Source organism: Vulpes lagopus, chromosome 1 (assembly GCF_018345385.1).
Source record: "Vulpes lagopus strain Blue_001 chromosome 1, ASM1834538v1, whole genome shotgun sequence".
Classification (NCBI taxonomy): Eukaryota; Metazoa; Chordata; class Mammalia; order Carnivora; family Canidae; genus Vulpes; species Vulpes lagopus.
The window spans coordinates 145,326,155-145,349,109 of NC_054824.1; the positions used below are offsets into that span (position 1 = coordinate 145,326,155).

General features: G+C 58.3%; 1 protein-coding gene across 1 annotated transcript; it reads right to left on the reverse strand.

Annotated features, from left to right (window-relative positions):
- Positions 1-234: 234 nt before the first annotated feature.
- On the reverse strand, positions 235-7,375 carry ETV3L (ETS variant transcription factor 3 like). Its single transcript, XM_041722666.1, has 8 exons — positions 7,295-7,375; positions 7,017-7,091; positions 5,836-5,913; positions 4,739-4,851; positions 4,408-4,645; positions 4,008-4,197; positions 3,502-3,604; positions 235-713 (listed from the first exon to the last, which is right to left on the reverse strand). Exons 4-8 carry the CDS (start codon positions 4,797-4,799, stop codon positions 235-237), a joined length of 1,071 nt encoding a protein of 356 aa, XP_041578600.1. The 5' UTR covers positions 4,800-4,851; positions 5,836-5,913; positions 7,017-7,091; positions 7,295-7,375.
- Between the last annotated feature and the right edge of the window lie 15,580 nt (positions 7,376-22,955).

Here is a 22,955-nt window from a genome sequence, read left to right on the forward strand (position 1 = left end):
GGGAGGAGAGGGGAGGGGAGAGCAGGAGAGGGGAAGGGAGGGGAGCCCCCCCACCTCAGTCTTCCTTACCCCTGTGATATCCTCACCCCTTTTTATTCGGCTCTACCCTTTCAAAGCCTCCTGCAGTTTAAACCTGTTTCCAGGCTGGGCCAGGCACAAAGCCAGAGAGGAAGTAGACAGGAAGAGGGGGAAGAGGGGTGGAGTTTGGGGGACTCCCACTTCCCATCGCCCCACCTAAGGAGGATCCAGGGGCCACACTGCCCTGCAGTTCTCCAAGTGGGGGGATGCAGGGTGTTTGTCCCCTGTTTTGGGTCCATGTATGTCTGAGGAGAAGCCGTCCCTGGGACTCAGGCGTCCCTTCGCCCCCATCAGGGGGTCAGGCTTGACCTCCAGCCACTGTGGCCTCAGTGACAGGAGCCGCAGCCTCTCGCCTGCTCCTGGGCCCAGCCCAGCCAACAGGGGGAGCCCCGAGAAATGGTGGGTCACTGGGGGGCATCCAGGCCCTGGGAACAGGGGGTCTGGCTTGGGGGCCCCCGGGAATGGCTGCTCCAGGGGAACAGGGGGCAGGAAGGGCCCTGAGAGGCGGGTCCAGTCAGAAGGGAGGGGGGGCAGGAGGGGAGGGGTGAAGGCGGCAAGGCCAGGCAGCTCATCTTGGGGGCTCCCCAGAAGGCAGCAAGGGCCAAGCTGGCAGGGGGCCAGGAGAGAGCCAAGGCCTGGAGAGAGAGAGAGAGAGAGAAAGAGAGAGAGAGAGAGAGAGGATCAGGAGGGATGCCCCGCATGTCCACCCAAGTCCCATTTCCTTCTCCTCTCCCCATGTGCACCTTCCTGTTTTCTTTGCTTCCAGTCTATTTCCTAGGGGAGGCCACAAGACTCAGGCAGCCTGGGTGTGCCCCCCAGGGGCCCTTGGCCCGGTTGAGGGGGGCCGTTGGTGTGGTCACCCCCAGCTCTGAGGGACAAGACCCCTGCCCATCTCCATCTCCCTGGACCCAGCTCTACCTGGCGCTTATCAGGAGCTCATAACACAACTTCGATGAAGACAGGGTTTGCTGTGACTTGTGAATCCTGTCTTCGCTCTAGTCAAGGCCCCGAGCTTGTCCCCGTGCTGGCCCCCCTAGGGTGCAGGGCCCCTACCCGGTAGGATGAAGTGACAAGGCCAGTGCGTGGGGACCCGCCTTGCCCTTCTCAGGCTGGTTGGGCCCTGGCTCTGCTCCCCTAGGAGCCTCCCCCACCCCACCTTCCAGATCTGCCCTCCAGCCCCCCTCATGCCCCCCTGCCCTCCTGCTCCGCAAGCATCCTGCAGTGGGGTGACCCGCCCTGGTCTGGGGTCCAAGGTGACCAGTGGAACCTCACACCACTGTCTTTATTTCCAGAGGCCCAATTCCCATCTCTCAAGGTCCTTTCTTAGCAAGGCCACATCATTTGACCAAAGAGCAAGGCAATCACATCTGTCAGGGGGTGGCAGGGAGGGCTAGTTAATAAAAACTGGAAAAATGAATTCATTATCACTTAACACATCCAGTATATTTTAAAGGAACAATGTTTCTGAAGCGGGATCTCTGAAGGGGAAACAGTAGACATGGTCCTGCTTGAGGCAAAGGGTGCCCTCCCCGGGTCACTGTCCTTCCCTTCGGGTCCATCCAGGACTCTGTGTCCTGGGGGCTCCTGAGGCTGTGGCTGGTCTGCCCTTGGAGCGCGGCTGAGCAGCTCGTGTAGAGATGGCTCCCAGAGTCCTTCTGTCTCTTCCTCGCTTCCCAGCACCAGCCCCGCACCTGCCACCTCTGGTTCAACAGCCTTGGCCCCTCTTCAGCTCAGGAGCAGCTTCCTCTCTCCGCATCAGTGCTCTGAGTGGACGTGGAGGGGACAGGCTTCTCTAGCTTTCTGGACCCCAACCCAGAAGTGGGCTCTGTGGCTGTCACTAGCCTTCCGGTGACCGAAGCCAGGCAGGGCATGTGTGTGCAACCCATAGCGGGCAGGGAGGTGCCAATAGCCCACTCTGGGCTGGGTGGGGGGGGCTTACTGGGGACACATGGCTTCCCAAAGAGAAAGCTCTGTGCCCAAGGCCTTTCCCAGAGCCAGGAGGGTGGGCAGGGCTGGAAGAACAGGGGTGCTGTGCAGGCTCTGTCTAGCTCCAGGGGCAGACCAGTGGCCCTGCGAGTCCAGGCATGCCCTGGGCTGCCCTAACCTGCAGCCTCAGTGGCCCTCCAGGGCCCACAGGCAGGCCCTCTGGGGCCCCAGCCACCTACACGGGGGTAGGGCAAAGGCCAAGGGTCTTTATCCCGTGAAACGGCCTGGAGAGGAGCGGTGGTAGGTCTGGGACCTCTGTATCAAGCCTCAGGCTGCTCAAGTGTCTCTGTGACCTTCTTCACAGAGAATCTGATTTTGTCACTTCCCTATTTACAGCCCTGGGAGAGCTGGCCTCTGCCAACGTTTCCACAGTCTCCCCATGGGATTGCTAGAGCTGCCATGCTGGCCTTTCCCACAACCTTCTTCCTGCCCCAGGGCCTTTGCACACACCATTCTCTCTGTTTGCCATGCTCTCCTCCCTCCCTCTTCTGCCTGGAAGATCTTCCCAAGCCTGCCAGTACCAGCCATGCACCTCCTCCAAACCAAATTCTCTATACAACCAACTCATCTTTGTGACATGAAAATCTCAACGTACCTCTTTCCTGGGTGCCTCCTGCCCATGGGGTAAAGTTCAACCCCTCACCTGGGGGACAAGAGGGGCTTCCCAGCCCTCTGTGACTGGACACCTGCTGCTTTGTCAGCTTCACCTGCCACCCCTCCTGCCTGTCCCCATGCCTGTCACATCCCTTCCTCTCTGAACATGGCAAGCCACCAGTGGTCCTTCAGCTTTGCTGCACTTGCCCACAGCTGTCAGCTTTTTTTTTTTTTTTAAGATTTTATTTATTGGGGAATCCCTGGGTGGCTCAGCAGTTTGGTGCCTGTCTTTGGCCCAGGGCGTGATCCTGGAGACCCGGGATCAAGTCCCACATCAGGTTCCTTGCATGGAGCCTGCTTCTCCCTCTGCCTGTGTCTCTGCCTCTCTCTCTGTCTCTCATGAATAAATAAATAAATAATCTTAAAAAAAAAAAGATTTTATTTATTAATGAGAGATGCAGAGAGCCAGAGACACAGGCAGAGGCAGGGGAGAAGCAGGCTCCCCACAGAGCCCGATGTGGGACTGGATCCCAGGACCCTGGGATCACACCCTGAGTTGGGTGTCCCCAACTCTCTGCTTTACACTATTCCCTTTGCTGGGCGCTTTCTGCACCTGCTTTACCTGCCCAGGGGCGGCCTTCTCTGGGACACCTGCTCCTCTGCATTCCACCAGTCACTGACTGTCTGAACCCCACACCTAGGAAATAGCTGGTACTCGCTTTGTTGAGAATGAATGGTTTGTATTATCCCTTCTCTCCAGCCTCCCACCCATGCACTCGGCCTGGCAGGTCATCCCGCCTCTGCTTCTGATTCCCTGGGGCTCCCCCAGTTCCAAGCACTCACGGGGGGCACTGCCGCCGCTCCCCTTCTTGTCCTCAGCGGCCTCTGGCAGCCCTCGGGGGGTCTCCTGTCCAACCCGACGGGCAAACAACATGCTGTGCAGGAGCTGCCGAGTGAGAAGCTAGCATGGGAGTGGGATGGACCCGCCTGGGTTCCCCCGCTCACACTGCCTCAAAAACCACTTGTAAAACAATGAAACATTCTCATAATGATTGTTACATGACCACTGCCCAGATGCCCAAGGTCCCTCCAAGGCTCCCCCCCACCTTGTGATCCACCACTGAAGGAGCGACACCTAGCAAGGAAGGAATCCCTCTTGCCCCCCAGTTGCATGCTGCAACATGTGACCATGGTTCAACCACGCAGGGTGATTCAGGGGCCCCACCCCTGCCCCTGGGCGCTCAGGGACTAGAAGGGGGAGACAGATGGGGCAGCTGACAGGCTCCAAGGCAGGGGGGCGGGGGGCTGGGGGCCTCCTGGGGCAGGGGCAGGGGTGCCCTTGCGCCTACCTCACTGGGCATGCCCATGGGCACCAGAGCTGGCCGAAAGAGGGCAGGGGCCCCCAGCAACAAGTGGGGGGAAGGCGGTGCCCGCACTTCCCACAGAGGATGGTGGATGACAATCAACTTGCTGAAGTTGAACTTATATGTGAACCTCTTGCCTTTGGTCTTGTGCAGGATCCTCTTATTGTAGTAATACCTGTGGAGCCCAAGGTGGAGAGCAAGGAGCTGGCCCGGGGGCAGTGAACACAGCCAGAGGCCCAGCCGTGCTCCCTCCCCCAGGCCAGAACCACCAGGGGTCCTGCCACACTCCGGGGTCTCTCCCAAGCCTCGGGGGATGGGGGTGCTGGCAACCACAGCCCCATCTTTGAACTCTGACCTCTCTGGCCCCCTGGCTGCCCCTTCTCACCTGAGGGCCCGGCTCAGCTTGTCATAATTCATCTGGGGTTTGCACTTCCTGCGGCCCCAGAGGCGGGCCACCTCATCTGGATCCTTGATGACAAACTCCCCGTACTCTCCCTGCTGCCAGGCAATGACATGATGGAACTCCTCCTTCTGCAGCAGCTCTAGGATGAAGTGCCACAGCTGGATCTGCCGGGAGCCCGGGGATGACTCTGCTTTGTAGGCCCAGTCGGGGAAGGCCATGCCTGGAGGGAGGGGTGAGTGCCACACGGTGCCGCTGGCTCAGGAGGACCCCGGCCGCCCCTCAGCAGCTGGGTGAGGGGCCGGTGGAGGCTCACCTGAGATCCAGGAGCTGCCTGGGACGGCAGGTGCACCCTCGGCCACGCAGCCACAGTGCATGGTCTTCTTGGGGCAGCGAGGGCCACGTCTGGGCCTCGGAGGGAGACGGTCACTGCCGAGGCGGGAGGCCAAAAATGAAGGGAAGAGAAGCAGGAAGACATGAGGGGTGAAAGGCAGGGGACAGGGGACTGCAGGAAGCTCCCCGCACCCAGGGCAGGGCCTGGTCTCCTCTGGGGACCTCCATGAGGCCCCCATGCAGCCCCCTGTATGGCCGGAGAGGGATGCACAGGGTCCTACATCCTGCCCCCACTCCGGGGGGGTGGTGGTGGTTTAGACAGATGAGATCTCTGGTCAGGGCTTAAGGGGATTGGAGTTTATCCCAAGAGAAAATGTAATTAATCATTGGCTCTGGGTGAACCCCGAGTGGGAGGAAGTGGTAGGTGCAAACCCCGGCTCTGTGGTGCCCACACGGTTGAGTTTTGGGGGATAGCCGGGATTTGCTTCATCACTCAGGAGTCTGCAGCACCTGGTGCTTGCCTGGCATGGTGCGGGTGTTGGAGAAGTGATTGGCAATAGAATCTGTGAGTGATGGGCAGCCGGGTGGCTCAGAAGTTTAGTGCCGCCTTCAGCCCAGGGTGTGATCCTGGAGACCCGGGATCGAGTCCCACGTCAGGCTCCCTGCATGGAGCCTGCTTCTCCCTCTGCCTGTGTCTCTGCCTCTCTCTGTGTGTGTCTCTCATGAATGAATAAATAAAAATCTTTATTTTTTTTTTAATTTTTATTTATTTATGATAGTCACAGAGAGAGAGAGGCAGAGACACAGGCAGAGGGAGAAGCAGGCTCCATGCACCGGGAGCCTGACGTGGGATTCGATCCCGGGTCTCCAGGATCGCGCCCTGGGTCAAAGGCAGGCGCCAAACCGCTGCGCCACCCAGGGATCCCAAATAAAAATCTTTAAAAAAAAAAAGAAAAAAAGAAGAAGAATCCGTGAGTGGTAATGAAGTTATCAATGGTGCCTTTATGTGTATGTTTAATGTCTGTCTTCCCCCTTCCCCCCAGAGTGGCCGGCCCCTGACTGTCTGGCTCCTCGACTCACAGGTTTTTGCCGAGTTGCCGAACCCCGGGCTCAGAAGATGGGATCAAGGTTGGTGCTCCAGGCTGGCTCCCACCGTCACTGAGGGAAGAGGGCACAGAGGCAGAGTGTCCAGAGCACGGAGCAGGGTGCAGGGTGTGGGCCTGCTCCTGGGGTGGGCGGTACCTGCCTAATCAGGACCGTGAGTGAACAGGGATGGGCTCAGGTAACCTGGCTCTGGGTTTCCAGCTCCAGTGAAGTTGGGATGAGGTGAGCGCTGCTCTCAGCCAGAACTTACTAGGCCGGCAGGTCTGGAGGGCATGTGAAGGCTTGTCTGGAGTATCCGCCGCACCTTCCAGCACCTTCCAGATGAGGCTCACAGAAAGAAAGCCACTGACACCTGGGGCTTAGCCACCATCCCTCCACTCCTAAGGCTTACAAACCACTGTCTACGGTGGTGCTTCTCAAACGCCAACCTGTTAACGCGCCTAAGGATCCCCTGAGAATCTCTCCAAAATGCAGATTCTGATGCTGCGGACTTGGTGATGCCTGAAATTCTGCATTGCTAACAAGCTCCTAAGTCCTTGGACCCTGCTTGGAGTAGCAAGAACTGGTGGGACAGAGCAGAAGGAGGTGGGGGAGGCAGGACAACTGGGCTGGTGAGACCCTCCCAGCAGCCCCCCCCACCAGAGGTCATCGGGTCTCCTGCTCTTCCTTTCCCAGGGGGTCAGCTGACAGCTGACAAACCGGCAGCTCCTCAGGGGCAGCTGCTTCTGGGGGTCTGCAGTGTGTCCACCGTCACCTGGAGCCTGGGAGTAGGCTCCCCCTCACCCCCAGTCCCTCTGCCAGCTGACATTCTGGGACTTCCTCTCCTTTCTTCCCTTGAAGCAGCCATCCCCACTCCTACCTTCCTTTCTGGTCTTATCCACTGGGAAATTCCTCCTGTCTAACCCCAAGTGGGTTGGAAAGTGGGGGGAAGGTGCAGGGAGAGGTGCAGAGGTGGGAGGTCCCAAGGGAGGACTGTTCCTCCTTGGAGGGAGCTGCTGGAATTCCCACAGTGGCCCCCTGCCCCAGGTTCTGACGGTATCTCCTGGTCTGGAGGATTTGAGACCAGGGTAGATCTAGGATCTGGCGAGAGGAGAATGATAAACCCACACGGGAGCAGACCTCAGTGCGCCATGCACCCTGCCCAGGAACTGACGTACCCAGAAACCTCACCAGAAGTATTCCAGAAGATGGAGCTGAGAGGGATCGAGGAAATTCTCTGAGGCCACACAGCTCTTAAGGGAAAGAATGGAAAGCAAGACCTTAATTCAAGAAGTATAATTTCTGCCACCCAGGTAGGTTGCCAACACTCCCTGTCTGGCCTCCAAAGGGAAAAAAACCCCAAATGTAAAAACCAAAGTGGCATCAGTAGTGGGGGTCAAGCCCTACTCCCTGCCCCTCCCCATTTCTCCAGCCTTCCCCCCTCCGGGACCCCCACATCTTAGAGGAGCTTGCTGCTTGGATGTGGAAGTCCTCCTGCCAGACGTCTCCCCTTGAGCCCTTCCTTTTGTGCTGGAGCCCTGAGGAGCTGACCCACCCTCTCCCTTCACTATTGGCGTTTCACTCCAATTCTTGGTGCTCTGCTTTACCCCACCTCCAGTGGTGATGCTCCTGGGGCTGAGGGAGGCGGTCCCACTCTGTCCTCCAGCCCTCCACCCCAGGGCCCCAGCCCCCTCCCTCCTGCAAAGGAGCCCAGCCCGCAGTGCTGGGCTTGTGGGGCCGGGCCAGGCTCCCACAGCTCCTAGGGCTCCAGGTACAGAGGGCTCTGAGGGGGCCAGCGTGGAAAACTGTAAATCAGAAAGGGTCATAACCTAATCCAGAATGATCAGCGCGGCTGCTCTGAAGCACTTTGTGTTGTTTGAAGGGTTATAGCAGCGAGCAACTATTCTTGTCCGGCCACCAGTGTTCTGCTTACTGAGATTCCAGAAGCCTTCTTGGCTGGTACAAGTGCTCATTACAACACATGTAGGGTTTAGGTCACGATTTAATAAAGCAGCACAGAAAATGCTGCAAACTGGAGAGAGTAAGCCTTACGCTGGGGCTTGCAGCCAAAGGAAATGTCCGAAGAAGATCTTATCTTCTTAAGAGTTGAGTTAATGTGAATTGGGCCCCTATCCTGCCCACGAGGGGCTTCACATTTTCCCCCGTGCTACTTACTGCACTGGATCCTCACAATAACCCTCTGACCTGGTGGCCATGCATGTCCCCCCTTGTACCAGCAGAGGAAATGGAGGCTCGGAAGAGTAAGGAGACTTGCCTAAGATCCCAGGGTAGGTGGAAGAGCGGGCCTGGAACAGGTCTGACTCCGTGCTCTGGGCTGTGATCAGTCAGGGGGGCGGGGAGGGGGGGACGCACAGTAAGATGAGAGGGACGAAAAAACACAGGGACACACTCAGAATAAAGAAAAAAAAAAAAGAATTGAGAGTTTAAGACCAGTGCTGCCTACCTATCTGATAAGCAAAACTTTTTTCGTCAAAAGTGACTTTGTTGTTGGGCCTTCTAAGAGGGTGGCCTGGATTGACTGCAGACTCTCGTGATTGACCTCTACTGGGTCTTCCTCGAGAGTCCCTCCCTGACCGATGGGGGGTGGGGGGAGCCACAGAGAGAGTGGGGGAGCAGTGAGAGAGCCGGCTGTGGGGACCGTGGGCTGTGGACACAAGCCGGAGGGAAGGGTCACGGTGGGGAGACCAGAGGGGGACAGTAGAAGCACAGAGATGACAGCACCCCCCACCCCTCCGCCAAATCCCCAATCTGATTAGAAGCCTCTGGTCTGTCCCCTTGATCTCAGCCCCAAGTAGAGAGTAGGTAGTCCTGAGACCTCCCCTAATGCTATTAGCTAAAGCCGCTTAGGTGGGAGTGCAAGAGGGGCTGGGGGCTGGGGCAGGCCAGCCAAACCACCTTTTCCCCTGGGGAATTTGGGGGAGGGGCAGGGATGCAAGTTCTTTCTTTTCTAAGACCCCAGGGCATCTTGTCCCTCCTGCCAGGTCCCAAACCCAAGGAGCCCTTCCCGATGCTCCACCAGCTGAACCCAGGTCTCTCCCCTGGAGTATCAGCCAGCACCCCAACTGGGAGAGGCTCCCTTCCTTGCTGCTCCCCCAAGAGGGTCCCCAGGCAGCCACTTCCCCCTCCAAGGGCCCTCAGGTCTCAGGTCATTGCCCCCCCAGCCCCAGCCCCTTGCAGATCCTCTGCCTCTGGTCTCTGCGTCTCTGGGGGCCTTGGGCTTTAAAGGGTTTGTGCCGCCGGGTGACTTGAAATGCAAAGCTGGACATCCCGGGGGTGGGGGTGGGGGGTGGGGGCCCAGCCTAGACCTGCCTGGCAGCTGGAAATTAGGGGAAGGTGGCCAGGCCCTGAGGCCCAGGGTTAGGGGAAGGGCACTGAGGGTCAGGAGGTGGGATCCCAGCCCCGCCCCCACCCCTCACTGTTTTGCTTGGGTTGACCTTTGCCTCTTCAGCTCATTTCCTGCTTCCTGACAGTTTCTTCTCCCTCTGTTCTACTCCCCCGTCTACCAGGCTTCTTGAGTCTTCCTTCCCCGGCATCTCTGTGGTCCATCCTCTTCTGTCTCGGTTTCAAGGCTGTTCTTTTTCTGTCTTTACTTCTCACATGTGCCCTGCCGCCTGCCTCTGTCCCTGTCCTGCTCCTGTCTCTCACCCATGCACAGAATGCGGGCCCCTAGCTCCCTGGCCCCCGGGGAACCTGCAACCCCCTTGCACGCCTGCCTCCGCCTTACACAACCCTTTTGGTGCTGCACCCCTCCCCGGGGCTACCCCAGCCCTGGTTCCTTCCACCTCATTCCCGGCAGGCAGCTGTATCCTGGGGATCCCCCTGTCTGGACATCCCCGGTCCTTCCCTCTGTACCCCCCCACACCCGGGGACAAGAAATCCCCTCCAGCCGGTGCTGAGGTGGCTGAGGAGCCCGGCCTGCCGGAGGAAGTGAAAGCTCCCAGCTGAATGCTAAGCTGGGGCGCTGGCAGCTGGGTCTGAGCAGACAGGGACGGGGCTTTGGGACCTCGCCCACCAGCGGGGGCTTCCACATTCGGACGCCCCCCATCCCAGTTCACCTGCAGCCTCTGCCTCAACCCGTGCCCTCACCTCAGTCCTAGTGAACCCTGACTTCCACTTCCACTGAGCCCCAAGCTGAGTGAGGCCCCTCTGCCCCTACCCAGCAGGGCCAGAAAGGGGCTTGGGGCCGAGCGGCAGGGGCACCGTACTCCTCCCTGGCCCTTCTCATCTGGTCCTTCGGGAGGGCTGGGGACAGACAGCGGCATCACTTCACTGTGTCTCTCTAGCCTCGCAGAGCCGCCACCTGCCCTAGGGCCCAGGGGTGCTCAGACTTCAGCCTTCTTTGTCCTAGTCCTTGGGAAGGATGCCAGGAGTCTGAGGAAGGGAGACAAGTGGGCACAGGGCGCAGGCACATCCCTCTGCCCTGTCCGCTTCACCCCAGCCTGGCTCGGGTCGGGGCACGGTTGTCACTCTGCCACCCTCGGGACCTCTGCCCACGCCCTGCTCCTCAGCAGACCCAGGTTGTGACGCCCAGACCCTTAGTCAGTCCTGAACCCGCAGCCAGGTGGGTGGTGCTCGGGGAGCTGCTGCAGCCACAGGCGGCCAGGCGCAGGGAAGCCTGAGCCCATCCTCCATTCAGCTCCAGCCGGACTCAGACCCCGTTAACCGCCCACCCCCTGCCCCGCTGCTGCAAGCGGACACCCGACCCCCCTGGTGCCCCATCTGGGGAGAGGAGGCCAGCTGTCTCTGTGAGGACCCTGCTTCTTCCCGCCCTGACGGCCCAGCACCTGGCTCTGCGGCTGTCCCGCACCCAACGGGGGAAATCTGCCATCCTGGGGCTCTCACCCCCATGGTGCCCCGTCTCCCAGCCAACTCCCTACCCGAATGCTCCACAGCTGGATCCACAGCTGGTGGGGTGGGGGCCAGCCCAGCTGCACACCTGCCACCCAGGTCCCTTACCTTGGTGCAGCGCTGTCCCCTGCTCCGTCCCCTGCTTCTTCTGGCGCACTCCTCGCCCAGCGGCCCTCGCTCATCACACACGGAGTTAGGGTTACTTAAAATGAGAGCAGGATCTCCAAGCTCCCAGGGGAGCCGATGTGGTTTTCAGACAATAGCATTAACCCTTTGGGGGCCAGTGGCACCATGGCCCGCGCCCCCCCTATCCTCGGTGAGGGCTGGGGTGGGAGGGCGTGTCTCTCAGCAGGTGCTTAGCACCAGAGCCTGCCTCTGGGGCCGGTGGCTCCTAAAACATGAGGCCAACGTAGACACAGTATGAAGGCGCCTGCCGTCGGTTGGAGGTTAGAGGAAGACAGACACAAAGTGTGGGGAAGTCCTACCAGATGTCTACCCTTCCCTAATAACCAGTCCTTTCGAAGGGAACTTTCTGTGGAGCTAGAGCCGGGTCCCCAAGAGAGTCCCGTGCGAAACCTGGGCTTCTTCCCACCACCTGATCCCCGACCCCCTCTCCCCCGGGGTCCCAGGCCCCTGGCCTGCACACAGGGAGCACGGGATCCTCACATCTAATGATTTCTCTGAGTCGTGAGTATTAGATGATATGAATGGTTTACCTCATGCGTTTTCTCTGAGGATTTTCAAGCACCTATTATATATCTTTCTTCCTGGAGTTCTGGAAAATGATTTTTTTCTTTTTTCTATAATATGACTCAAAGCCAGACGGCAGGAAGAACTTCCAACCCAGGCATAACATACCAGACAAGAGGAAGTCAGTGCAGGGGGGGTGGGTATCCTGCTACAGAAATAGTAGGATGGGGGAAAGGGGTAGGATTCCAGAATACTCTGGGAGGGGATGTTTTGGGCACCTGACCTCAGGAGGGGCTTCTCAGGGGAAACCAGAGCCTCTGTCTTGAAAGTCCTGGGGGCAGAGGACCCTGGAGGACCCTGGAGACCATGGGGCCTCCAGCCCTTCTCCCCAGGCTCCAGGGGGGAGGAGGACATTGTCAGCTGTCATCAGGGAATCAATATGATTTTCTTGTTTTCCTCCCTGGCTCTGGGAGGCCAAGTTGCCCTCCCCCCTCATTACACAGCCCCTCCCAGCCCCAGCTGATGGAGGGCCATGGAATTCAATTCTGGGGGTTGTTTTCTGGTTAAATCAACCGAAGCTAACATGACGGAAAGAAAGGTGAGAGAGGGAGAGGATGATTGATGGGAGAGATAGGCTGCTGGGGGCCACAGGGAGAGGGTCCTGGGGGGCACAAAATGTGTGTCTTGGTTGTTGAATGCAGGCCGAAAGGGAGCAGGATTAGCAGGGACCAGGCAAGCTGGAAGTCCATGGGGGATACAGAGGTGCCGCAGGGGAACTGAGACTGGCCCTGAGACGTGGTGCCCCGACTTCCCTTAGGTACCATTGGCCTGTGCTCACTCCAATAAGCGTCTCAGCCATATGCACCATCACCCCATTCCAGCTCCCTCCATTGAGGACGCAGGACTGTTAGAGTTAGGTGCCAGAAGCCACTGAGGCCAGGAGGACAATTTGCCCCTCTCCTCTCCATGAAGGCCTTGCCCTATCAGAGGATCTTCCTGGGGCACAGACCCTGAAGGGGGGACTGAGACCTTGGTCTGGGGCCTGGACTCCACAGGGTCGGGCAGACCACCCCTGCCTCACAAGTTCCCCTGAGAGGCAGTATCTGGGTGGCCTCCAGGGAGGGAGGCTCCTGGCTTTTCTGCTTTCCCACTTCCTGCCATTGCCCCAGCTCCCAGGAAAGTCCCCCATGTCTCGAACTGTAAGTCCTTGCGGGAACTGACAAGCTGCCTCTGGGCCTGTGAAGGTTTTCACCTTTCCTCTTGTGCTGCTCCACATACTTCCCTGCCCACTTCCTCCCATATTCCCGTAAAGCTGATCAACGCAGCAGCCCACCTGCCCCATCCGGGTCACACCCAGGGGGCTGGGCCAGGCACCAGGAAGCCAGGAGGTGGGCACAGACACTGGCTTCTGGGTTGGCACACTGGGCCTCCTGTTTCTTCCCCAAGACATAGGTAAATGGCCTAGGGCCCTCTGGGAATGGGGGTCCCCCACTCAAATCCAGCCCTTTCCTTTGCTCTCGTGAGCACCTGTGGTGTATGCCTGGATCGGGGGCTGCTCTACCAACGATGGCTGAGTGAATAACCCAGAAGGCACCCAACCAACATCTCACACTAGCCAACCCCACTACCCTGTTCAGAACGGCCCTCAAAACCCTTAACTTCATTGCCTTTAATTTTACGCTGCTTGTTCCAGCTCCCTAATTTTCCTGACACAGGGACACAATAATGGGCGCCAAGTGAGGGGCCGTGGAGACCTCAGTCCCGTCTGGAGGCGGCAGCCCTTCCCACTCGGGGCTTGGAGCCGGCTCTGGGCGTCTCCCAGGGTCTACCTGGAGGGGAGTCTCCTCCCCAGGCCTCAGCTTCCCGGCCGACCCCAGGGCTTGGTGGCACAGACTCAGACAAACCAAAGGATGCTCTGCTGGAGCCTGAAGGACGAGCTTCCTGTTCCTACTCGAGGAACCAGCACGAGCCTACAGACACTGACACTTTGGTTCAAGACCTCATCACCCCGCATGGTTCTCTGAGGCCTTCCTTGGGCTTTGTAACCACCTGACTCAGAACGGGCAGGACAGGAGACCTGGGGTGGCTCAGACCCAGGGGGCCCTGCTCCGGGGCTGCGCAGGGTGCGAGGTGGGGCCGCAGGCGTGAGGACCAGGCAGAAGGGGAAGGACAGGCCTCTCCTCCCTCCCTGCGGGGTCCCACCCCAGGTCATGGCAGCTGATGGACTGGAGCTGGGGACGGGGCCGAGGCCAGGACAGGTCTGCTGGCCGGTCCATTGTGACAGTCGTGACAGAGACTAGACACAGCGGGGAGAACAGGAGAAGGGACACCCCTGAATGGAGGGATTCAGGGCACAGGGATGCTCCCAAATGCAGGGGTCAGGCTCCCCGGTGGCCACGATGGAGGAAGACTAGGGACCTCAGGAGTGGAGGGAAGACAGGAGGAGGGGTGCAGGCCAGGCTGGGCCCCTGGAAGCAGCCTTAGACCTGGGTGGGGGAGGGGCGGCGGCACGGGAGAGCCCCAAGTCCCTGGCTGTGGTGTCGGTGGAGACTCTTCATGTCCCATTAGTGGCAATGGAAGGTGACATGCGGGATCGATACCAATCGAGGCAACAGACTCCCAGTAATAAACCCATTTCACTCTTGCTCCCCAGCCCTGCCGGCAGCCCCGAGAGGGAGCCAGGGCCTCCCACGCCTGCCCCCCTCCCCAGAGAGGCTGCTCCTGGCACTGGGCAGGGCCTCCAGGGGGTGTACTAGTCGGTTCTGTTGGGCCCGGGTTGGGGGTCCCCCCGGTCCTCCCAGGGAGCAAGGTTGGACAGGCCGGGAGGAGCTGGGCTCACCTCCCAAATCCCAAGGCCAACCAGGGAAAGCTCTGGAATGTGGAGAGCTGCTCACTCGTGGGTACCGGTGAAGGTGTCTTTGTGTCTCTGAGTGGGTGTCCGCCCGTGTCTGTCGGCAGGTGTGCGTCTGTGTGTCTTGGAGGAACCGGGGAGTGAGTGTGTGTCTCTGTGTGTCGGCCATGTGGTTTCACGCGTAGGTGTTCATCAGGTTTTGTACTTGCAGCATGCGTTGTTGGCCTGCTTATGTGTCCATCTGTGTCCATGCACACCTGTCTCTGGGAACGTGGGTGTGTGAGCCTGGAGCTGTCTGCATGTCCGTCTGAGGGTGTGTCTGCGTTTCTGTGGATGTCTGCTCCTGGTGTGTGGGTTCTGCTTTGTTTCGAAGCCTGTCAAGGAGCGTCTCGGTGCATATGTGTGCGGGTGTCTGTGTGTATGTCTGTGTGTGTGACTGTGTGTGTATGTGTCTGTGTGTGTATGTGTCTGTGTGTGTATGTGTCTGTATGTGTTTGTGTCCATGTGCTGTGTATGTGTCCGTGTGTGTCTGTGTGCGCATATGTGCGGCTGTGTGTGCATGTGTACATGTGTGTCTGTGTGTGTCTGTGTTTGTGTGTCTGTGTGCATGTGTGTGTCTGTGTGCTGTGTGTGTGTCCGTGTCTGTATGTGTCCGTGTGCATGTGTGTCCATGTGTCTGCGTTTGTGTGTCTGTGTTTGTGTGTGTGTCTGTATGTGCCTGTGTGTATGCGTGCGTGCCTGCCTCTGTATCCTTGTACTCGGGGCAAGTGCTGCTCTCCAGACCCTGCCCGGATCCAGGCCCTTGAGCTGGACCTGAGGCGTGAGCGTCCTGCCCTGCGTGGGACCCAGAGGTTGCCCCCCGGATTTGGGAGCTTCAGCATTGGAACGGAGATGGCCCCACACATGCCAGGACAGTCATTCCTCCTTCTCCAGGCCTCACAGCAGGAGGCCAGAGCAAAGGGCTGGTCAGGGGCCTGGCTGGTGGATGGAGAGGCTGGAAATGTGGAGACATTTGAGTGGAAGAAGAGTTGGGGTGGGGAGGCTGCAGGAATGGCAGGAGGAATGCAGGTGACACAGAAACTTCCACACAGTATGAAGACCAGACACGGGGGAAGGGGGGCGGAGGGCTTATCCTCTGCCCTGGAGCACCTATGGAGAAGAGCTGTGGTGGGCTCCGAGGGCACTGCTGGCAGAGGGTGCTGAGGGAGGCCTGCATGTTTGTGGCAGGGAGAGCGCACCGAGAGGGCCCAGTGGGGGCAGTCACCTCTGCACACCACCCCGCACTCCCCAAACCTGCCTTGCTCCCGGACCCCTGCGTGCAGAATGCATGCGGATGCCCTGCTTTCCTTGCAGGGGCCAGAAGGGGCCTGGTTGGCCCTGGGTGGTAGGCATGGGTGCAGTCAGGGGTTGGGAGGCTGAGCTGCCGTCGGGTCTCTAAATTCCACCTGGGGGAGTTCCAAGCCATTGCCTTCACCAGGAATTCCTGTGCCCACCTTCCCGCCTGGCACATGGTCTCAGAAAGTTCTGTTGACTAATTTGTAGCTTTGCCCCTGTTCGTGAAAGTGCTGGCTGCCCTCTTCTTGGGGGGCTGAGGCAAAAGTGGCCCTTCTGTTCCCTTCCATTCCCTGGCCGCTCCTGCCCTTAGCCCCCTGTCCTGCTCTCCCTCCCACTACTTAGTACTTAGGCTGCACAGGGGAGCACAGGGGAGCAAGGGCCGCCAGCCAATCATCCCTGCAGCAGTCTCTGCTCAGAGGGGACCTGGACAAGCTCCAGCCCGCCCACCACCGAGGCTCCTCTAAGAGAGGTCCCCTGCTGTTCTGTCTCAATGCAGTGCTTTTCAAATTGCCCTGACATTGGCTCTTTGGCACCTAGGAGGCGTTTGAGGGGTTGAGATTTCATTGTCTTTGGAGGTCACATAAGGCTTTTATCTGTTTTATAAACCAAGTTCTCAGTAGAAGTTTTGCAGACAGAGCTCCAACATTAAGTACTTTTGCAGCCTGGTCCACTCCTGGCATGGGCAGGTGCTTGTGGGGGAGAACAGACAGGCACCTGCTCCCCGCATCCCTGCTCCACGGGTACATCTGGGACATAGACTCCTCACCGTTCGAGTCATCTGGGCAGGGATTCCAGGGTGACAGGAGCCCAGAGTGTGGGCAGGACGGAGGACATGGCTGCTGGTGGATGTGTCCCCTTGGCCACAGACTGCAGATGACCTGACTCCAGGGGTACCATTTGCAAATGATAATTTCAGTATCAGCTGCCCCCGTCTGCTTGACCGGTCTGTGATTTCTGGAAGATGGTCCAGGCCCCTTTGCTGCTTGCTCCCCTCTGGGCCTTGTCTTTTTTTTTAAAGATTTTATTTATTTATTCCTGAGAGACACAGAGAGAGAGGCAGAGACACAGGCAGAGGGAGAAGCAGGCTCCATGTGGGGAGCCCGATGTGGGACTCAACCCTGGGTCTCTAGGATCACACCCTAGGCCAAAGGAAGGTGCTTAACTACTGATTCACCCTTGCGTCCCTGGGCCTTGTCTTTTCGTCTTTGGTCTTCCGGTCCTCAGATGGGTCTGTGTCCTCCTCCAGATGGGGGCTGAGGAAGCCAGGAGCTGTTGCTTCTCAGACTGGGGGCTCCCTGGGGAACCCTGTTTCCCCACCCCCTTCAGGCTGTAGACCCCTGGGGAGGGTGAGCTCCCTTTCCTGTTTCCCGTTCCCCAGGTTGCCTGGGCCTAGGGGGTGGGGGGCTGGGCAGGGGGTTGCTGGGGAGGGCAGGAGGGGCTGTAGGGAGGCCAGGGCCCTGTGGATAGTAGTTAAAGAAGTGGCAGGAGGCAGCGAGGGGGGCAGGTAGGGGGCATCAGGTCCTAGTCTGGGAGCGATGGGTGGGAGGGGTGAGAAGAGGCAGTGGAAGCTGGAGCCCTGGACTCTATTTCTCCGGCTCTGTCCTGGACCTTGGAGCCCAGGGGGCAGATGCTTCCACTCTCCTGAGCCAGGGAGGGCTTCTTGAGAGCGCAGAGCTCAGGGGCCGGGCCCCCTCCTCCGTCTGCCCCAACACTAACCCAGGGCAGGCTAACCAAACTTCTGTCTACACATGCTGTGTGTTAAGGAGCCTGTGTCAAGCTGCTAGAAGAAACAAGAGGGAGAGAGAAGGGGAAGCCAGGAGAATGCACAGCTCAAATGAGACCCGAGATAAAGCAATTACCTGATCAATACGGGTGAAATTGAGTAATCTAGCAGATCAATACTGTGGGCAGGCAGCTGGGGGGGTTCCCTGCCCACCCTCCTGCCCTGTATTCCTCTCCCCTCATCCCCTCCCTCCCCCATCCTCTCGCCCAAGGGGTATGCCACCCTCTCCAGTTCCTCTAGGCTGCTGTCCTGGATGCCATCTCCTCTTCCTCCATCTCCCCCTGGGGACCCCAACCCAAGCCAGCTGGGTAGCCAGCTGCCCATATCTGTGTCCTGGGGGCATCAGATAGGACTCTGAGGACAGAGCTAGGTCTGCAGGGACCGAGGCCCCCCATCAGCCAAATCCACCTGGAGGGAGCTGTGTTCTGGTTACTGGGTCACTGAATATACAAACTAACCTCTCCAGAGCTGAGCACCTGCTCCGACCCCATGTGGGAGGTGCATGGTGCAGCTCCAGCTCCAAAGGTGACCTGCAGGTGTTGACAGCGAAGGGCACAAGTCCCTCTGGGGACTGCCCAAGGTAAGAAGGGGGACTTGGGGCCTTGTTTTTTTTCCAGAAGGGGCGTGGAGTGAGTGGGAACTCCTTGAGGATGGTGGGAACACCAGAGCTCCTGCCTGCCCAAGTCAGCATTGAAAATTCCCCAGAACAGGAACATTGCAGCTTGCTGGAGATGCTTCAGTGCCTGAGAGGCCCTGGCCCTGGAGGGACGGGGTTGGGGTGGGGGTGTCCTGATTACCCTGCGGCCTGCAGGACTGAGGCTCCTGGTGGTGCATAAGGAGAGTCTTTATTTGACTCTGAAATCCCAGGACAGAGCCTGGCACGGGGGCAGGTGCTCAGGAAATGCTACTTGAATACATGAATGACCATGGTCACCAGGCCACCATGGGTCTGGCATTTCAATGCATTATGTGGGCATGTTTGTCCCTACGGCATGAGTCCCTGGAAAGCAGGGACCTGCTGTCTATAGGCACTGTGTGTGGCCTGGAGGCTGTCCCCGCAGAGCACCCTCTCCCCAGGTTCTTGCTTCCAGACTCCACAAGCTACCCTGAGGGAATTCAGGGGCCTCTTTCCAGCCACTGAGACTCCTGCTGCCTTCCTGAGGTGGGGGTGGGAGGGTGGGTTGGGGGTGCTGTCCCAGGTCTGGGTAGTACTCTCTCTGGTAGCTGAGAGGCAGGGAGGTGTTGGGGAATTCAGGAACTCAGGCTGGGGCCTGGTTTGGCTACATACCTGCCCACTAGTGGTGTTGACCTTCCTTGGCCTTCTCTTCATCTGCAGAATGGGGGCAGTAACAGCGCCCGCTGCAGAGGGTGTGTTGGGGTAAGTGAGTTCAAGGTGAGTACTTTCAACGTGGGGGTGGAAGCAGCTGGCTAGTCGACAACACACAGGACTCAGTTTCCCCTCCCCTCTCCTTCCCATCAGTTGCTAAGAAGACAAAACCATACAAAGAAGATGCCCTCCTAACAGCAGATTAAGCCGGTTGCCCTCCCTGAGGAATGGGGGTGGGGTGGGGCAAGGAAGTCTTAAGGGCATACCAGAACAAGGGGTCCCCCCCCAACCAGTTCAAGGCTGATCTCTGCCCCCTGGAAGGAGGGGTCCCTCCATCCTCTTGCCTCTGCAGCAACCCCCCCTCCCCGAGGTCCCTGCAAGACTGCAGGTAGAGGCCAGAGGTGGGCCTCCACTCTGGGACTGAGGCTGTTGCAGAACAGCGTCTGGGCTGACATCTGGCTGGGGCCAGTGTCTGCCAGCCGAGGCAAGGCCCTGCAGCTTCTTGGGTTCCCAGGCTCAGCCCACTGCTCCGGCTGCCCGCTCTGTCACCTGCCTAGACCTCATCCCCAGATCCTGGAGGCCACCGCCCCCTGGGGGTTCAGAGCCCCTGGGGACCCCTCCTGGGGGGGCTGGTCTGCACTGGTGCAGGCTCTGATCTCTGATCTTTATCCCTCTCAGGTCAGCAGTCAGCCCGGTCCCTGCAGCCTGTTTGACCAGAGCTAGGGCCCCTCCCTGGGCCTGTGGCAGAGGCTAGCTTCCCCTCTTGGGCTCCGGAGTGGACATGGGGCCCGACAGCATTGACACATCAAGGCTAGGGGCCCCCCACTGCTCCCAGTTCTGTGCATCTGATCCTTACAGGTGCTTCGCTCTTGCCTCTGAGGCCCAAGGGCCATGAGTGGGGAAAGCAAGGGACCCGGAGTCAGGAGGCTGGTTTGAATCGTTGGACAGGTCACCCACCCTGGGCCTCATTTCTGTCTGCTGTGAAACAGATATCCTAGCATCTCGGTGCCCTCTTGAGAGGGGCAAGAGAGGGAGGTGGAGGCACGAAGCCCAGCAGCACAGGAACAAGCTGACAGAATGGACCTCAGAGAAACATCCTGTCAGTCCACCGAAAAAATAATTTTGAGGGGCACCTGGCTGGCCGAGTTGGTTGGGGGAGTGTGTGACTCTTGACCTTGGGGTTGCAACTTTGAGCCACATGGTGGATGTAGAGATGACTTAAAAATGAAATTTTTAGGGGCATCTGAGTGGCTTGCTCATCCAATTGGGTCACCTAGTCAGTGAAGCATCTGCTTCCAGCTCAGGTCATGATCCTGGGGTCCTAGGATTGAGTCCGCATCAGGCTCCCTGCTCAGGGGGGGTCTGCTTCTCCCTCTGCCCCTGCTTCTGCTTGTGTGCTCTCTGTGTGTCAAATAAAATCTTAAAGAAAACTTAAAAAGATTCTGAGTACTAAGTGCTTTATGTGCATCATTTCGTCTCCACAACCACCCCATAAAATAGGGAGGTTGAGGCACAGAGAGGCTCTGTAATCTCCTAGCCAGTAAAATGGCAGAGGTGGGACTGTGGGAGCAAGGCTAGCGTCAGCTTCTCTCCTCTCCTCAGAGTGTCAGCACACCCTGTGCTGGGACAAAGGCCCTGGAGCCTGACTAGGGAGGAGAAACTGGAGTGAGGGGCTGTCTAGACAGCAGGACTTCTTGGGGGTTTTCAGCTGACTTACTGCACATCCTTTATTATTTGTATTTTTTATTATTTTATTTTTAAAAAGATTTTATTTATTCACGAGAGACAGACAGACACACAGGCAGAGGGAGAAGCAGGCTCCTCACAGGGAGCTCACTGTGGAACTTGATCCAGGACCCCAGGATAATGACCTGAGCCAAAGGCAGATGTCAACCGCTGAGCCACCCAGGCATCCCTATTTTTTTTTAATTTATTTTTTATTTTTTAAAGATTTTGGGCAGCCCTGGTGGCTCAGCAGTTTGGTGCCTGCCTTCGGCCTTTGGCCCAGGTTGTGATCCCGGAGACCCGGGATCGAGTCCTGCATCGGGCTCCCTGCTTGGAGCCTGCTTCTCCCTCTGCCTGTGTCTCTGCCTCTCTCTGTGTCTCTCATGGATAAATAAATAAAATCTTTTAAAATAAATAAATAAAAAGTAAAGATTGTATTTATCCATTGGAGAATGAGGCAGCCCGAGCTGGGGGAGGGGCAGGAGGGAGAAACAGACTCCCCACTGAGCAGGGGCCCTGACCTGGGGCTCAATCCCAGGACCCTGAGGTCATGACCTGAGCTGAAGGCAGGCGCTTCATCGACAGAGTCACCTAGGCACCCTTGCACACACTTTAAAAACATTTTTTTGGCGGGTCCAGGGGCAGGTGAATGAAACTGGACCACGTAGGTAATCCCAGCCGGGGGCAGGACGGGAGAGACCCCAAAGGGGCTGTCTAGGAGCATCCTTAGTGGGAGGGGTGTCCGTGTGGACACTGATAGGGAGCACAGGCTGGGTGTGCCTGGGGGCAGGGGCAGGTGTGCAGCGAAGAGGGAGCATGGCCCCAGCAGGGAGACAGCATGAAGGTGGCGGTGGGAGGGAAACTGCAGGTGCAGCAGTGGTGGGGGAGGCAGGGGGCCAGGGATCAGTGCCTTCAGCACGTGGCATGTGAGCTTGCCACAGATGCTGGATACAGGAGGGCCACTGCCCCCCAGTCTCTTCGTCAACTCCAATCCTGCATCCCGACACCACCCACCAAACCCACTTTGCTTCTCGTCACCCATCCACACACGGCTGCTTGGTGCCCTCAGGCATCAGCATTGTGCTGGACACTCAGGCTCTCGGCTTCCTGAGTGGCCTGTGAGCAGCTGGAGCAGCAGGGCACCAGCAGCATGAAGGTGGTGGTGCTGAGGTCCAGGTGGGCACCGGGGCAGAACCCGCCAGGGGGTCGCGACAAGCCTGGCCTTGCCATCTGAGCCTTGTTCTGGAAAAGATGTAACAGGCCAGGTAGAGGCGAGGGACAGAGAGCGTTCTGGGCAGTGGGCCAGAGCAGGTCAGCGGCCTGGCCTCATGCAGAGCACAGGTACTGGGTCTTGCACCCCAACCACACCAGTGACCAGCTGTGACCCAGTCTGCTCCGTAAAATGGGGGTAAACGGCACCTGCCCCAGGGTCATTGCTCCCCCTGCAGCACAGGCTGTGTGCGGGTAACCTAGAGCCCCCAGGCTAGTAGGCAGCCAGGCGCCTGAGGGGCTGAGCCTACCTTCTCCCCTCCTGCTTTCCCTGTGCACCCCCCCCCTCCCTGCCTGGCACCTGCGTCGTCACCACAGAAGGTGGCACAGCCAGACGCTTGCAGCTTGGTCTCAAAACTAAGGCCCAATTTTGTTCCTAACCCATCTGTCTCATTTTGCTTCCAGCAGTGAGAGGCTGGGGGTGGGTGGGGGATTGGGGAGCACTCCAGGCACGAAGGTCTGCATTTGAGCTCACTCCCAGCTTGACTTGGGTGGCTTCAGAGACTCAACTGGTCTGTCACTTCATTTGTACTCAAGCAGCGATTTTTTTTTTTCAAGCAGCGATGTTAACAGGGTGGGTGGCCCCCAAGGCTGTGACTACCATGCTCCTCACCAGCTAGCCCAAGTTCTTGTAAAGTTCTGGGGCCAGCCACAGCTAGCAGAGTAAATATGCCTTCCCTGGGAATCTCCTAAACCTTCTGTGATCTGCCCTAGGTTGCCTCTCCAGCTTCACCCCACATTGATCCCAGACTTTCTGAACTCACAGGACCCCTCAAAGAGGAGTCAAATTGAACATCTGGGCTGTGATTCTACAAACGTGGGGACCTTAAGAGGTGAAACGAAATGACAGCCTGGCACCATCTTTCCTAGGCTGGGTTGGGGGGCATTTGACATCACAGTGAAGACCGCCCCCCCCCCCCCCCCCCCCCCGCCCCGGGTCCCTCTGGATTCCTGTCCTCTACTGGCTTCCCTAGTACTGGCTTGTGACACACCACACAAAACCACCTTTATTGAGATAGAATTCACATACCATAGAATTCACCCTTTCAGAGTAATTGTGACTCAGTGGTTTTTATCAGCACGAACTGCAGAACATACCCACCCCTCCAAGAACAACACATGGCCCATCAGCAGCCCTGCTCTCCTCAGCAATCGCTGGGTTTAGGTTCTGTCTCTAGACTTGCCAGTTCTGGACATTTCCTAAACAGAACCATACAAAAGCATGGCCTATCGGGTCTGGCTTTGTCACGCACGGTTTTATTTTTAAA

Excerpts from the sequence above, each read along its gene's own strand:
- ETV3L (XM_041722666.1), bottom strand. The coding sequence starts at position 4,799 with ATGCACTGTGGCTGCGTGGCCGAGGGTGCACCTGCCGTCCCAGGCAGC. Across the intron at positions 4,198-4,407 it reads AAGCTGAGCCGGGCCCTCAG|GTATTACTACAATAAGAGGA; the intron begins GTGAGAAGGGGC and ends TGGGCTCCACAG. Across the intron at positions 714-3,501 it reads GAGCGGCGGCAGTGCCCCCC|GCCTTGGCTCTCTCCTGGCC; the intron begins GTGAGTGCTTGG and ends CTCTCTCTCCAG.